The sequence below is a fragment of the Budorcas taxicolor genome, chromosome 25, assembly GCF_023091745.1.
Source record: "Budorcas taxicolor isolate Tak-1 chromosome 25, Takin1.1, whole genome shotgun sequence".
NCBI classification, from domain to species: Eukaryota; Metazoa; Chordata; class Mammalia; order Artiodactyla; family Bovidae; genus Budorcas; species Budorcas taxicolor.
Window position 1 is genome coordinate 46,610,452 of NC_068934.1, and position 14,020 is coordinate 46,624,471.

The 14,020-nt window shown below is 57.1% G+C and overlaps 1 protein-coding gene across 1 annotated transcript in view; it reads left to right on the plus strand.

The window, feature by feature from the left end:
* Window positions 1-13,796, plus strand: part of LRP5 (LDL receptor related protein 5) — a 122,725-nt gene extending 108,929 nt beyond the window's left edge. The window contains exons 18-23 of the mRNA XM_052662433.1: window positions 949-1,185; window positions 3,401-3,511; window positions 4,915-5,151; window positions 5,421-5,560; window positions 12,006-12,103; window positions 13,371-13,796. Coding sequence (XP_052518393.1) covers window positions 949-1,185; window positions 3,401-3,511; window positions 4,915-5,151; window positions 5,421-5,560; window positions 12,006-12,103; window positions 13,371-13,632 — 1,085 coding nt within the window. The 3' untranslated portion in view covers window positions 13,633-13,796. The remainder of the gene's footprint in view (window positions 1-948; window positions 1,186-3,400; window positions 3,512-4,914; window positions 5,152-5,420; window positions 5,561-12,005; window positions 12,104-13,370) is intronic.
* Window positions 13,797-14,020: the final 224 nt, after the last annotated feature.

Sequence of the window (14,020 nt, forward strand, 5' to 3'; positions counted from 1 at the left end):
TTCTCTGTCCATGGGATTCTCTAGGCAAGAATACTGGAGTGGGTTACCATTTCCTTCTCCAGGCTATAGCAGTGGAAGGGCCCAAGTCCTAACTGCTGGACGACCAGGGAACTCCCAATACCTTTTTCCTTAATCAGATTTTATGGATGTTGATGACTGTTCTTAAACTTGAAATGGAGTTTGGGCTGATTTCTGGGCCTCCAGTTTTCTGTGATTTTCCAGCCAGGAGGGAGAGATGATGACAGGACCCTGGGGAAGGGGCTCCTCCTGAGTGTCTCTGCTGGCGCCCTGGCACTCATGCCCGCCTGTGTCCAGGCCTCCAGGACAGTGCCCCTCCCTCAGCAATACTGTCCACGCTTGGCCTGCACTAGAGAAGTGGACCCCGAGGGGGGTGACTTACCATGGCCACTGGCAGAAGGTGGCCCCAGATCTCCTGTCCTTCCCCCTCTCAGCTCACCACCCTCCCATGACTCCCTCCACCAGGGAACCTTCAAACCCCCTCCCCATCGACTCTGCCCCGGCTCCGGTACCCTTACCACCTGCCTTTCCTCAGCCCACCCCTCAGTGAAGGGCCTGGGTCCTCCACCAGCCCCCACCACCATGCCCGTGGGCTCTGTTGGCACTCACAGTGTCCTGGCCCCATTGCCCCAAAGGTGTAATGGGTGTGGGTGCTGACCACTGGCTTTCTGATCCTTCTACTTCCGGCGGGGGTGCAGTGGACATGCCGGTGTAGCCAGGCCCTGCACACACACCCTATGCTTTGGGTCGACAGCTTCGTGGCCTCACTTGGGGCTGGAGGCGGGAAGGCAGACAGGAAGCAGGGCAGTGGAGATGAGGTGGATACAGCATATATGACCGGAGCGTATTCTCTGCTTTGAAAGCCGGTCGTGCTTCGCCCAGCTTTTGCCCCAAAGCCGGCGCCCATGACGGTCTTTCTCTGCTCCGCAGAGCCTCCCACGTGCTCCCCCGACCAGTTCGCCTGCGCTACTGGGGAGATCGACTGCATCCCCGGGGCCTGGCGCTGTGACGGCTTCCCCGAGTGTGACGACCAGAGCGACGAGGAGGGGTGCCCAGTGTGCTCGGCTTCGCAGTTCCCCTGTGCGCGGGGCCAGTGCGTGGACCTGCGGCTGCGCTGTGATGGCGAGGCCGACTGCCAGGACCGCTCGGATGAGGCGGACTGCGATGGTGAGGCCCTGCCCCGCCCTCCCGGCCCCGCTCCGCCCTCCCGGCCCCGCCCCAGTAAGGCTCCGCCCATCCCATCGGGCACCCCCTTGCCCTCCTGGAGTTTGGGCTTTATCAGGCCGCACCTGAAGGTCACCGTAGAAGCTTTGCCAAGGCTCCTCAGCTTGGGAAGGAAAAAATGTTAGTTTTAGGCCCCCTGAAGGCTCCTGGCGTCTGCCCTACCAGTTTGGCATGAAGGTGGACTATGAGAATATCTCTTGCCTTCCCTCATTCAGTCAAGAATTTTACAGAAATCCAAGACAAATGCATTAGCTTGCTTTCCATGGTTTACACCCTGGTTAATTCCCATCCCCAAAGGCAGTGCTGTCCTCCACCAGTGAGTCTGTGGGTTAATGCTTATTTGTGGGTGATTTCTAGCATCCCACTGAACCAGGAGTTACAGAGAGATTTGTCTGGTCAGCCTGGGTCCACTCTGACCAGCAGGATCTTCCTTTGGACCGTGACAGTGAAACAAATGTCTGAGCTCCCTCTGAGTTTTTTCTTTTATAAATGACCTTCTCGGTTGGTTCCTGCCACACACTGTCAGCCGCACGGCCCCGTGTTGACTGCTACTGAGCTAGCTGTTAATAGGTCTTTCTAGCTGCTCCCCCCATAACCACTGGGTCCTGTACTTGGATAACTCAGATTTTATCTGTTCCCTGCCCACTCATGATAAGCAGCCATTCTGTGGAAGATGAAGGCCTGGGGTTCATTCCCCCAAATGTTTCTATGAAGCTGCAGTCATAAAGCCTTTCCAGCTCACAGACCCTTTGAGAACCTGATGGAGACTAGGCCAGGGATTAACACACTGTGGCCAAGGATTAGGCCACCCTGTTTTGGTAAATAAAGTTTTGGGTGCATGCTACGTCACCTCAGTCATGTTCGACTCTTTGGGACCTCATGAACTGTAGCCCTCCGTCCATGGGATTCTCCAGGCAAGAATACTGGAGTGGGTTGCCATGCCCTTCTCCAGGGGATCTTCCCGCCCCCGGGATCAAACTCCTGTCTCTTACGTCTCCTGCATTGCAGGCAGATTCTTTACCATCTGAGGCACCAGGGTAAGTTGGTATTCTTTACCAACTTAAGCCACCTAAGTTTTATTGGGACACAGCTAGGCTCATTCATTTACATATTGTCTGAGGCTGGTGTTGCATGAAAACAGCAGAGTTGAGTAGTTACTGTAGAGACCTATCTGTCTCTTTACAGAAGAGTTTTCTGAGCCCTGCCTTACACTCTTGGCCCCAGCTGTGTCTGGTGGCCAAGATCTCGGCAGGAGGCAGGAGCCCTGATTAGGAACCACTCCCCACCTCCTCCCACTGTGAGAGTTTCTCCTGGTGGAAGGAAGCCCTGGGAGAACCGGAGGCCCTGGTGCAGGCTCTGGGTTCCACCCTCCATTTCAGAAGCTTCCTCTCCTGCTCAGTGACCAGGAGATCTGCCCACTCATTGCACGGACAGGGTTCCTTGTCTCCAGTTGCGAGCGTGGGGCGCCTGGGCCAGGGCAGGTGGGGAGCATAGACAGGAAGTACTGGGGGCAGGTGACCAGCGAGCCCCCAGGCAGCTCCCTTCCTCACGGGGCCAGGACCCTTTCCAGGTCAGCAGGGAAGCAGCGGCAGCTGCAGTACCCGGCCTTTCTCTTCCCCTTCCCCTGAAAGCCTGAGAGCTGCACTAGTTGCTTGCATGGCCGGCCTCTGCCTTTCTGGTTGAGCTCTGCCCCTGCTTCCTGACCCCTGGAGCTCTGCAGGCGCATCAGCTGTCCCCTGCCCTGCCTGGTTAGAAGCCTGGCTCCTGTGGGCTGTCCACTGACCCCAGGACCTGGGACAGAGCCTGGGCTCAGGGGCTGTGGGAGGTCCGGTGCTTTGCAAGCCTGACCCATGGTAGGATCCTGGTGAATAATTACCTCCCTGGGTCATTGAGGTCCCTTCCCTGCCAGCCCGTCCCCAGCATTTCACAGGCCTTGAAGGGGGGTCATTGAGGGGAGGGTGAAGGTTGGTTTGGCCAGGACCATGCCCCTACCTGGTCCTCGCAGGGGTCCCTTTGCCTGCTCTGTGTTTGGACCCCAGGCCTCTGCTGCTGGGTCTGGGGTCGCGGGGCTGGGTGCACCTGTTGGTGGTCATCTGCTCAGTGCTCCTGGCTGCGTCATGCCCTCCAGCCTCTCTGAACGCAAGGCCCCTCCTTGCAGCCGTCTGCCTGCCCAACCAGTTCCGCTGTGCCAGCGGCCAGTGCGTCCTCATCAAGCAGCAGTGTGACTCCTTTCCCGACTGTGTCGACGGCTCCGACGAACTCATGTGCGGTGAGCTGGCCTCCTGCAGAGAACGGGGTCGGGGGGGTCACCCTGTGCTGGGCTTCTGTTCCAGGACCGTGGGGTCCAGAGGGAGGAAATGGTGAGGACCAAAGAGGCTGGGAGTGATCAGGCCTTGGTGGGGGAGTCAGGGAAGCCTTCCTGGAGATGGAGGCAGCTGGGAGAAGGGAGAGACGGAGCTAAGGGGCATTTTAGCTGGGACGGACGCACAGAAGCAGGCCCCTTTGGAGAAGGCAGAGGTGGGCGGGGCTGACTGTGATGGGCCAGGCCTGAGTGGCAGGCAGAGGCAGCATGTTTCTGCCCAGAGACCTCACTCGGCAGCGTCTGCCAGACAAAATCACCGGATGGAGTAGGGGCTGGGTCCCTTCCCTGGCAGCCTGCTGTCTGGCCAAGGAGGAGGAGTGTGTGGCCATGTGCAGAAACACACATGTGCATGCACACACGCACACATACGTACACGCGTGTGCTGCATGCCCCTTGAATGACATGGTCTGTATAGTCAGGGGTACCAGGGTACAGAGGATGGGAAATGAAGGCAGTCAGAGAAGACTTCCTGGAGGCAGTGGCTCTTGAAAGGCTGTCGGATTCAGACAGGAAGGGAACTGGGTTCCCAGGAAGTGGGGATGTGTCCATGCACCTGGGGATATGGCGCCTTCGTTCACGGCAGAAGGACCAGGGTTGAGAGCTCTGACTGCAAGATAGAGATGACTTATGAATAGGGAAGAAGGAGGGGTCCCCAGGGGACTCACTGAGCGCTTTTGTACCGTCCCATCAACCCAGGGCAGGCCCCTCAGCTACCACCTCAGGGGTGAGGCCTGGGGTCAGAGTGCAGCAGTGGGGTTCTGAGCCCTGCTCCTCTGGTGGGCAGGTGTCCATGCAGGCCGTGTCTGTCTTCGGCCTCCCGTGTGACCGTGACCCCGGTCGTTGGGGTGATTTTCATCCATAGTCAGGCCTCCTCACTGGAACCAGCAGCTTTCCTCCCTTTGGGAGGTTTGGCCAGCTGGAGAGGACGGAGTTGATTGTCCCTAGAACCGTTGTGCTGACCTGATGGGGAAGTGAGTGTTCTTTGGACAAGGTTGAGTCTAGAGCCCAGACTGGGAAGCTCCAGGTCAGGGGCGTGAGTAGGAGGAGGCTGCTTTGGGGGAGTCGCTGGTGAGGGGCTGGGGACGGTGGGAGAGCTCAATCCGGCTGAGGAGGGGCAGGAGGCCACTGTGGGCAGGCTGGAGGGGGCAAGCCCTTCAGGGGTGCTGCCCCAGCCCCCCAGCATCTCCACCAGTGGGTCCTGGGCCGGGGCAGGTACGAGCCCTCCAGGGCACACAGCGCCTGCACCCCCGCAGGAGACCCGCTCCGTTTTGGTTGACGTCCACCTTCTCTCCCTGCCCGGCCTCCGGCAGAAATCACCAAGCTGCCCTCGGACGACGGCCCGGCCCACAGCAGCGCCATCGGGCCGGTCATCGGCATCATCTTGTCCCTCTTCATCATGGGCGGGGTCTACTTCGTGTGCCAGCGCGTGGTGTGCCAGCGCTACGCGGGCGCCAACGGGCCCTTCCCGCACGAGTACGTCAGCGGGACCCCCCACGTGCCCCTCAACTTCATCGCCCCCGGCGGCTCCCAGCACGGTCCCTTCACAGGTGAGGAGCCTGAGCCCCGCGAGGGCCCTGGAGGAGGTGGAGAGGGCGGCTGGGGCGGGCTGCGGGGCGAGGGGGTCAGAAATGCTCTTTGGACTTGAGCTGAGCTCGTCTGAATCGCCCACTAGGGACACCCGTCAGGTGGGGCTTCCTTTCCTGAGCCTGGCTGGGTCTCCTGGGCAGAGGGGCTGGAGAAAGCGTGCCGCGTCCGTGGGGCGCCCTGGCCCCTGACCAGGCCTCCTCCCCCCCGGGACCCCCCCACCCCGCCACAGGCATTTCGTGCGGCAAGTCCATGATGAGCTCCGTGAGCCTGATGGGCGGCCGGGCCGGGGTGCCCCTCTACGACCGGAACCACGTCACCGGGGCCTCGTCCAGCAGCTCGTCCAGCACCAAGGCGACACTGTATCCGCCGGTGAGTGGGGGCAGGAGGGAGCCCGGACAGCTCGGTCCCCCCCAACCCATGACAGGGTTTCTAGAATTACCAGCCAGCCGTTCCATCCCTCAGGGTGGTGGGTGCGTTCCACCCCTCAGGGTGGTGGGTGCGTTCACTCGCCTCCCCGTCCTGACCTGTAGTTTTTTCCTTTCTCTTCTTTTATTGGAGTGGAATTGCTTTACAGCGTTGTGTTCGTTTCTGCTGTACCACGAAGTGAATCATCTCTGTGTGTACATAGATTCCCTCCTTCTTGGACGTCCCTCCAACACCCTGGGTTTTCTGTTTAGAAAAGAGCACTCCCTGTTCATTGTGGATAATCCAGAAGTCACATGAAGTCTAAAAAGTGGAAGTTGCACCCATAATCCCACCTCCCAGGGCTGCTGTCTGGCGTCCTCGGGTCTGGGTGCCAGTCTTTATTCCAAGGGCCTCCCCCATCCGCAGGGCCTGTCTGGCTGGACGTGAGCTTCCCTTCAGTGTCCCCACCAGAAATACCCTATTTTCCTGCCTAAGGCCTTGCTGGTTCCCAGAAACTAGCTGGATTGTTTCCTAAGGACAGGTACTCACAGGGTGACTGTTGTGCTGACGTTTGCTCCCTGGAGCTTCCGGCAGCCCAAGTGGGGTGTGGGCTGGCTCCAGGCCACACCCTAGAAGGAAATGATTGTAGAGGGTGACAGTCTGAAGCCCTTAGTGTCCAGGTTCTGCTGCAGGATCCTGAGGGGGACCTTCTCCTTCATGCTGGCTGGGAAAGCCCCCTATTGCCAGGAGCATGGCCTGGGGTAACCGGGTGAGCCTGATGCATGGACACGAATCCGGGGCTACGTGTCAGGTTCTGACTTTACCTCATTCTGTGCTTCTTAATTCTTCAAAACCTGACTTTTCTGTGATGAAATACTCTTCTGAGGTGAAGATGGCCCCTTGAACTTTCTCTGGGGGGTCCCAGCGAGCGCCACCCACCAGGACGGGGCCTGCCCACCCTTCTGAGTGTCCCCCATATCCAGGGTATTGCCCTTCCTTATTGCACCTGATCCTGGAAGGGTCTAGGAAAAAGGCAGCGGGGGTTATTATATCGGGTCCACAGGATTCGGTCTGAGTCTCCTGGAGGCTACGGGCCTGGGCTGTTCAGGGGTGGGGGAGGCAAAGAGTCAGCAGAGTGGAGCTGAGGAACCCTCCCCACTGTTCTTGTCCTTCCTGCTGCTATCGTCACCTGACCTTCGGATGGCCCATGTAGCCAGCTAGAAGCCCCAAGAACCCGTGTGGGACTGAGCTGACTCCAGGACAGCCCCCTGCCCACCCCCAAGGTGGACACCAGGATGCTTGCAGCCTCTGGAGAAGCTGGGAGCTGGGGGGATCGTACTTGGCAGCAAGAGACGACACTGACCACCAGCAGTTTTTACAATGGCTTTATTGAGATATATAATTCATATACCATGCAATCCACCCACTTAAAGTGTCCAATTCCGTGGTTTTTAGTATATTCACAGAGTTGTGCAGTCATCACCGTGGTTAAATTTAGAACATTTCATCATCCCCAAAAGAAACCCTTTGTGGAGCCAGCTGTTTAAAAATTAACTACATTGCTTTGAATCAGTAATACATGTTCATGGTACAGAATTCAAAGGGCACGGTGAAAAGAGGGCCCAGCCTTTACCGTGACCAGGAATTCATCCCTCCTGAAAGGCACAGCCTGTGCGGACTTTATTGTCTGTCCTCCCAGAGGAAATCTGTGCATAAGCGAGCATATGAGAGTATGGACTTTATCTTCCCAGCAAAGAGAGTGACTTTTTTCCTTTAATTTTGGAGACAATTGTGGATTTATCTGTAGTTGTAAAATATGATACAGAGCGGCCCCACCTCCCTTTCACCAGTTTTCCGCCTTGGTAACATCTTACGTAACTGGTTGTCTTAGCACATGCGTGCTGCTGTAACAAAAATACCATAGACTAGGCAGCTTAAACTACACACGTTTATTTCTCACAGTTCTAGAGGCTGGGAAGTTAAAGATCAAGGTTCCGGTTTCTCACTGTTGAAAGCCCAATTCTTAGTTCATAGTGACTGTCTTGTCTGTATATAGTAGAAGGCATGAGGGAGCTCTCTGGGGTCTTTTTTTTTTCGGCCGTGCCTTGTGGATCTTAGTTCCCTGACCAGGAATCGAACCTGCAACCTCCTGCAGTGGAAGCGTGGAGTCTCAACTACCAGGCCACCAGGGAAGCCCCCAGAGTCTCTTTCTTAAGGACACTTATTCCATCCCGGAGGGCTCTACCCTTGTGGCTTAAGCACTCCAGAAGGTCCCACTCGTAAACCATCAGGTTGGAGCATAGGTTTCAGTATATGAATTTGGGGGAGACCCAGACATTAAGTCTACAACAGTAAGACGATATCATAACCAGTGCATTGATACAATTCCCTTTGACTGTATTTAGAGTTCACCAATTTTAAATATGCATTTTTTAAAGCCAGCTTTTTAAGAATCTGTTTTTATTTGCTTGTTTGTTTGGCTGCTCTGGGTCTTCGTTATGACACACAGGGTCTTTAGTCATGGCACGCGAACCTTCAGTTGTGGCATGTGTATCTAGTTCCCTGATCAGGGATCGAACCCGGGCCCCCTGCATTGGGAGCGTGGGGTCTTAGCTACTGGACCACCAGGGAGGTCCCAAAGACAACTTTTTATTTTCGGAGCAATTTTAGATCCACAGCAAGATTGGGAGGAAAGTAGGGAGACTTGCCAAATCCCCAGTCTGCCCCCATGACCAACCTCCCGCACCAGAGTGGAACACTGGGTACAGTCCACGCACCTGCACCCAGAGGCCACCGTGTATGTCTGAGTTCACCCTTGGTGGTTTGGATTCTTGGTTGAAATCTGTGGGTTTGGATGAACGTGTGATGAACGACATGTATCCACCACTAGCATCTCGTACCGTGTAGTTTCGTGTGTACCTTTTAAAACCCGCACGATAGCATCTGCAGCTAATGGTAGCTCCTGTCTCAGCCTCACTTTCTTTTTGTAAATGAATTTATCTATTATGATTGGAGGCTAATTACTTTACAATATTGTGGTGGTTTTTGCCATACATTGACATGAGTCAGCCACGGGTGTACATGTGTCCCCGGTCCCAACCCCCCAACCCCCCCGCCACCTCCCTCCCCATCCCATCCCTCTGGGTTGTCCCAGTACACTGGCTTTGAGCGCCGTTTCATGCATCGAACTTGGATTGGTGATCTGTTTCACATATGGTAATATGTGTGTTTCATTGCTGTTCTCTCAAATCATCCCATCCTCTCCTTCCCCCGCAGAGTCCAAAAGTCTGTTCTCTATACCTGTGTCTCTTGCTGTCTTGCATATAAGGTCGTCGTTACCATCTTTGTAAATTCCATATATATACGTTAATACCCTGCATCGGTGTTTTTCCCTCTGACTGACTTCACTCTGTATAATAGGCTGCAGTTTCATCCACCTCATTAGAACCGACTCAGCCTCCCTTTCTGCTGCTGAGCCTCAGTGAAGGGCTGGCCTCTACTCAGCACTTGAGAGGAACGCCCTCTCTGTGTGCTACATCACCCCGACTCCAGAAGGGGGCGCTGTCCCCACCCTGTTTCGCAGTGAGGAGGCCGAGGGACCGAGTGGTAACTACCGGCCCTCCCCGCCTCCTCTGGGGGCCCTTCTGCCCGAGCTGGCCACTCTGCGCCGGTCTCTCCTGCACCCTGAAGTTTGTTTCCCTTCTCGGGCAGAGCAAGCCCCCTTCTTGGTGACTGGACAGTGCCCTTTGTTGGGGTGTGGCTGGGCCACACCGGTGGGTGTCTTGTCACCCCAGGATCTTGTTACCCCAACAGCAATGCTCAGAACGCCTGCATTTTCCTCGTTTAGGGGAGACACCAGGAGGATGCCCTGTAGCTAAGGCTGAAGGTCATCTTGACCTTTCTTGGCAACAGGGTCCTTAATAGACGACAGTCCCTCTTCCCACCAGCAGAGGGCAATACCAGCATGACTGTCCCTCACTCTCTGCGGGTCCAATTTAGGGTAAAAATGGTATCGTAGTGTGATTTATGTTTCACTTACTACAAATGACGTCAAACATCTTTTTGTATGGTTAATAACCTTTGTAGTTTTATTTTCTCAGAAAGGTGCGTTTATGTCCTTTTTCTATTGGGTTGTTGGTTTTGTTTTGTTTTGTTTTTTAATCCGTTTGTAAGGGCTCTTTGGGTTTCCCAGGTGGCACTAGAGGTAAGGAACTCTACTGCCAATGCAGGAAACGCAAAAGAGGTGGGTTTGATCCCTGGGTCGGGAAGATCCCCTGGAGTAGGAAATGGCAACCGGCTCCAGGAGTCTTGTCTTGAAAAATTCAATGGACAGAGGAGCCTGGTGAGTTCCAGTCCTTGAGGCTGCAAAGAGTCAGACACGACTGAGTGAGCACAGCACAGGGGCTCTTTATGTAGAGGTATAGCTATATTAAGAGAATGAGCCTGGGATATGGGTTGAAAATGTTTTTCCTAGCTGTCTTTCGATTTGGTTTATGTTGTGTTTTGCCCTTTATACCATGAAATTAAGTCTGGAGGGGTGTTGATCATGCCCAGAAAGGCTTTCCCTCCTCGTAAAAAATAGTTTCTTTCCATGTTCTCTTAAAGTTCTCAAGGTTTCATGTTTGTGTTTAAAACTTGCCCTTGGAATGTAATTAGAAGGTCTGAGTGAGTCTGGAGGTACTGACTATTTCTGCGCTGATGGCTTCCAGGCAGCTTTTATGAATTGAGGTCCAATCAGGAGACAGAAACCATATGGTGCTTTGACCAGAGAAAGTTCAATACGTTATTAGCGGGGATTGGAATTCCAGGGCGTTGGCCGGTGAGAGGTGAAGAGGACTCTTTAGAACACAGGAAAAGCAGATTATCTGGGAGGGAGTGACTGGGAAAGAGCCCCCAGCTGCCATGCACCAGAAGACAGAGAAGGGGCCAAGGTGCTCACCAATAGAACTTGCTAGAGATCTGCCTACTGCTGTACTGGGAAGGCTTCCCCACAACCCTTCCTTGATCTTCACCTCCCCGGCGCCCTGAGGGAGGTAGCTCTGACAGTCAGCAGGGAGGGGATTATGGGCAGGATCCCAGAGCTCCTTGGAGGCAGAAGTGAAGAGGAGCCAGGTCCGGTCAAGTTCAAGGGCAGATGCAGAAAAAGCTCCCCACCCCCAACCTGGGGTGAGGGGCAGGCCCTTTCTGCTGGTGGTGCTTCCTGACTGGTTTCTGCTCCCCTCTTCACCCCAGCTGTACCTTCCTAGCTTTGGGGTCAAATCCTGAGCATCCCGAGGCTGGCTGTTTGGGCTGAAGAGGACCCTTCCCCCAGAATAAGGAGAGGGGTCTATGTGGTTCCTGAAGGGCAGGGGAGGGGCCTGGGCTTTTCCTGTAGGTTATTCACCAAGTGTCAGGACCACCTTAGGAAGCAAGTCTTCTTAATTTTTTTGTTTCTTTTAAAAATTTTTCTTTCTTCCTTGGCTTCTCTCTGAGGCATGTGGGATCTTAGTTCCCTGATCAGGGATTGAACCCAACACCTCCTGCATTGGAAGCGCAGAGTCCTAACCAGGGAAGTCCCTAGCCCCATTTTAGAGATGAAGCTACTGAGGCCTCAGAACAGGAAATCCCTCACTAGGGAGCCTGCTGCAGCTGGGAGGTGCTACAAAGGACTCAATCCACATCTTCCCTGGGACAGGCTGTGCCCTGTCCACCACCCCAGGGACCTGGGGAGAGTGTCCTTCAAGGCACACGCACAGTGATAGCCCTCTGCCCGCTGTGCCCCCTGCAGGGAAGCTGGCAGGAGGTTGCGGGGCCGGGGAGTGCAAACCTGGCCCGTGTCTGGGCCCCTGGGTCCCACGGCCCCTTTTGTGGAGCCAGTAGTGTTCTGCCTGGCTCTGGAGGGTGTGTGCTTGGGGGGAAGAGTTGTGTCCTTACACCACAGTTTGGGGGCAGAGTAGTCCCTTGGTTTGTTGAGACGCTGGCCAGGCGGGCAGCTAGGCTGTAGCCCCTCCCTGGTGGGTGGACCCCCCTGCGTCCTCAGGGTTCCCCCAGGAGTGTTTGGAATAAGGAGTGAATTATAGAGATTAGACTTTTGCACCACGTGGAAGGAGATGGGGAAGTAAAAGTCCAGAGGAACCTCGCCAGGCGCTCTGGGGCCCAGTGACACGCCCAGGCCGGCAGGGACACTTCCCCGCTGGTGACTGGCGTGCAGGATCCATCGGGGGCCTGAACGCGCTGGCCTGGGGTCACCACTGGTCAGCGGGGCGGCCCCGGCGGCCACCCTGCTCTGCCCCTCCGCGTGCCCACTCGCAGGCCACGGCTGCCGCTTCCCTTCCCAGACCAGGAGGGGTCGTGGGAGGAGGCAAGGCGGGCGAGGGTGGCGGGACCGCGGGCTCCGGGGCGCGTGTGACCTCGCTTGGCCTCCCCGCAGATCTTGAACCCGCCGCCGTCCCCCGCCACGGACCCCTCCCTGTACAACGTGGACGTGTTCCACTCTTCCAACATTCCCGCCGCCGCCAGGCCGTACAGGTACGGAGCCCCCGCGGTCCCGCGCCTGGCCCACTTTCCCGGGAGAGACAGCGGGGAGGGGTCGGCGCAGCGCGGCGCGCGCTGAGGTCAGAAAGCACCCGGAGCCCTCGGGTGGGAGCCTTGGGGGTCTTGGGAAGCCACCGGGGGTCCCCGCCGCGGCTGGCCGGTCCCCGAGGGCTCTGCGCTCAGGCGGTGCTTGAATCCGGCTGGGGACCGCGGCGGGGCCGCCACCCCGCGATGCCTCCCCTGGGAAGGAGCGGGCTCGGCAGGCCCTCGCCGGGGCGATCCTGCCGCCTTCCTCTCGGCGCAGGCCTGCTTCAGGGGACGTCGGGTCCGGCTCCGAGCCAGGCTGGGCGAGCTGAACCTACTGAGCTTCAACCACCCGGTGGTCTCAGCCCGCAGGGCCCACCCCGCCCCGGCGGGCTACCTGATGGAGCACGTGGAGGCTGGGCCCCGCTAGGCTTGTCCCCCGCCTCCCGCGTAGAGAGCCGGGGTCTGGGGACGCTGCGGGTGGCGCCTCGTGGTCCTGGAGCCGCGGACCCTCGGGGAGCGGCGCCGCCCGCCCTCTGGTGGCCGTTTGGGGGACTCCCGGGCCTGGAAGGGGAGCCGGCTGATTCCGGGAGGCACCGCTCTTGACCGGGTGGTCGCCACCCTGGTCAAGAACGTGCAGGGGCTCCCCAGCCTGCCTGCTCCCAGGACCCCACGTGGGGTGTCCTCCTGCTGCACGTTCCTCAGCGGCGGGCCCTTTGGAGCCGGCTCCCCCTTCCTGCCCACTGTGAGCCCCACCTCGGGCCCAGGCCACAGGGCGATGTCGCGGGGGTCATCAGGAGACATCCCTGGGATCAAGACGGGACTGGCTGGTCTCCACTATTTACAGCAGTGATACAAGGGGGGATAGCCGTCGAGCACTTCCTGGTGTCGGGCACTGTTTCTAGCACGTTCCATGCAGAATCTCAGTTTAGTCCTCATAAGCCGCTTTTGAAACGGACACCGTTTCATCCTTCCCATTTTGTCAAAGAGAAATGGAAGCTCAGACAGGTTAAGTAAGTTTAGTCCCAGGTGGCCTCTGGGGGCCTCGTTCTCCATAAGGGTGACCTTGGCTCGGGGCTGCAGTCCTTGCCAGGGCCTGGACTTGGCAGCCTGCAAGGTAAGTGCAGGCGCGCCCACCTTGGAGGTGGTGCTGTGGAGGCTCAGGGGGCCCAGGGGCAGATGGATGCGCATGTGGGCCACTCTGAATGCAGGCTCCCTTTGCCTGTATCCCCTTCAGGCCCTACATTATCCGCGGCGTGGCGCCCCCGACCACGCCCTGCAGCACGGATGTGTGCGACAGCGACTACAGCGCCAGCCGCTGGAAGGCCAGCAAGTACTACCTGGATCTGAACTCGGACTCAGACCCCTACCCGCCTCCGCCCACACCCCACAGCCAGTACCTGTCAGCGGAGGACAGCTGCCCGCCGTCGCCCGCCACGGAGAGAAGCTACTTCCACCTCTTCCCGCCCCCGCCGTCCCCCTGCACGGACTCCTCCTGACCTTGGCCGGGCCACCCCGGCCTCTCAGCGCCCCTGTACATAGTTTTAAATATGAACAAAGAAAAATATATATTTTATGATTAAAAAAAATATAGTTGGGATTTTAAAAACAGGAGAAATGTGAACAGTGATGGGGTGGGCAGGACAGGGAAAAACTTTGTACAATGGAGAAAATATTTATAAACCTAATTTTTTAAAACATCATTGCCATTCTTTCATGCCCTGTGTGTGGGAGCTGCGTGTCCCCGAGGAGTGAACGGCCCACCCTGGGCAGTTGTTGGAGTCCTGCCCTTATCCTCCTGGGCATCTCACCTTCAGGCTCCCCCAGGGAGGGGTGAGACCTCTGGGAAGAGGCCTGCGGGGGGTCAGCTTTGTGGATGCCTGACTC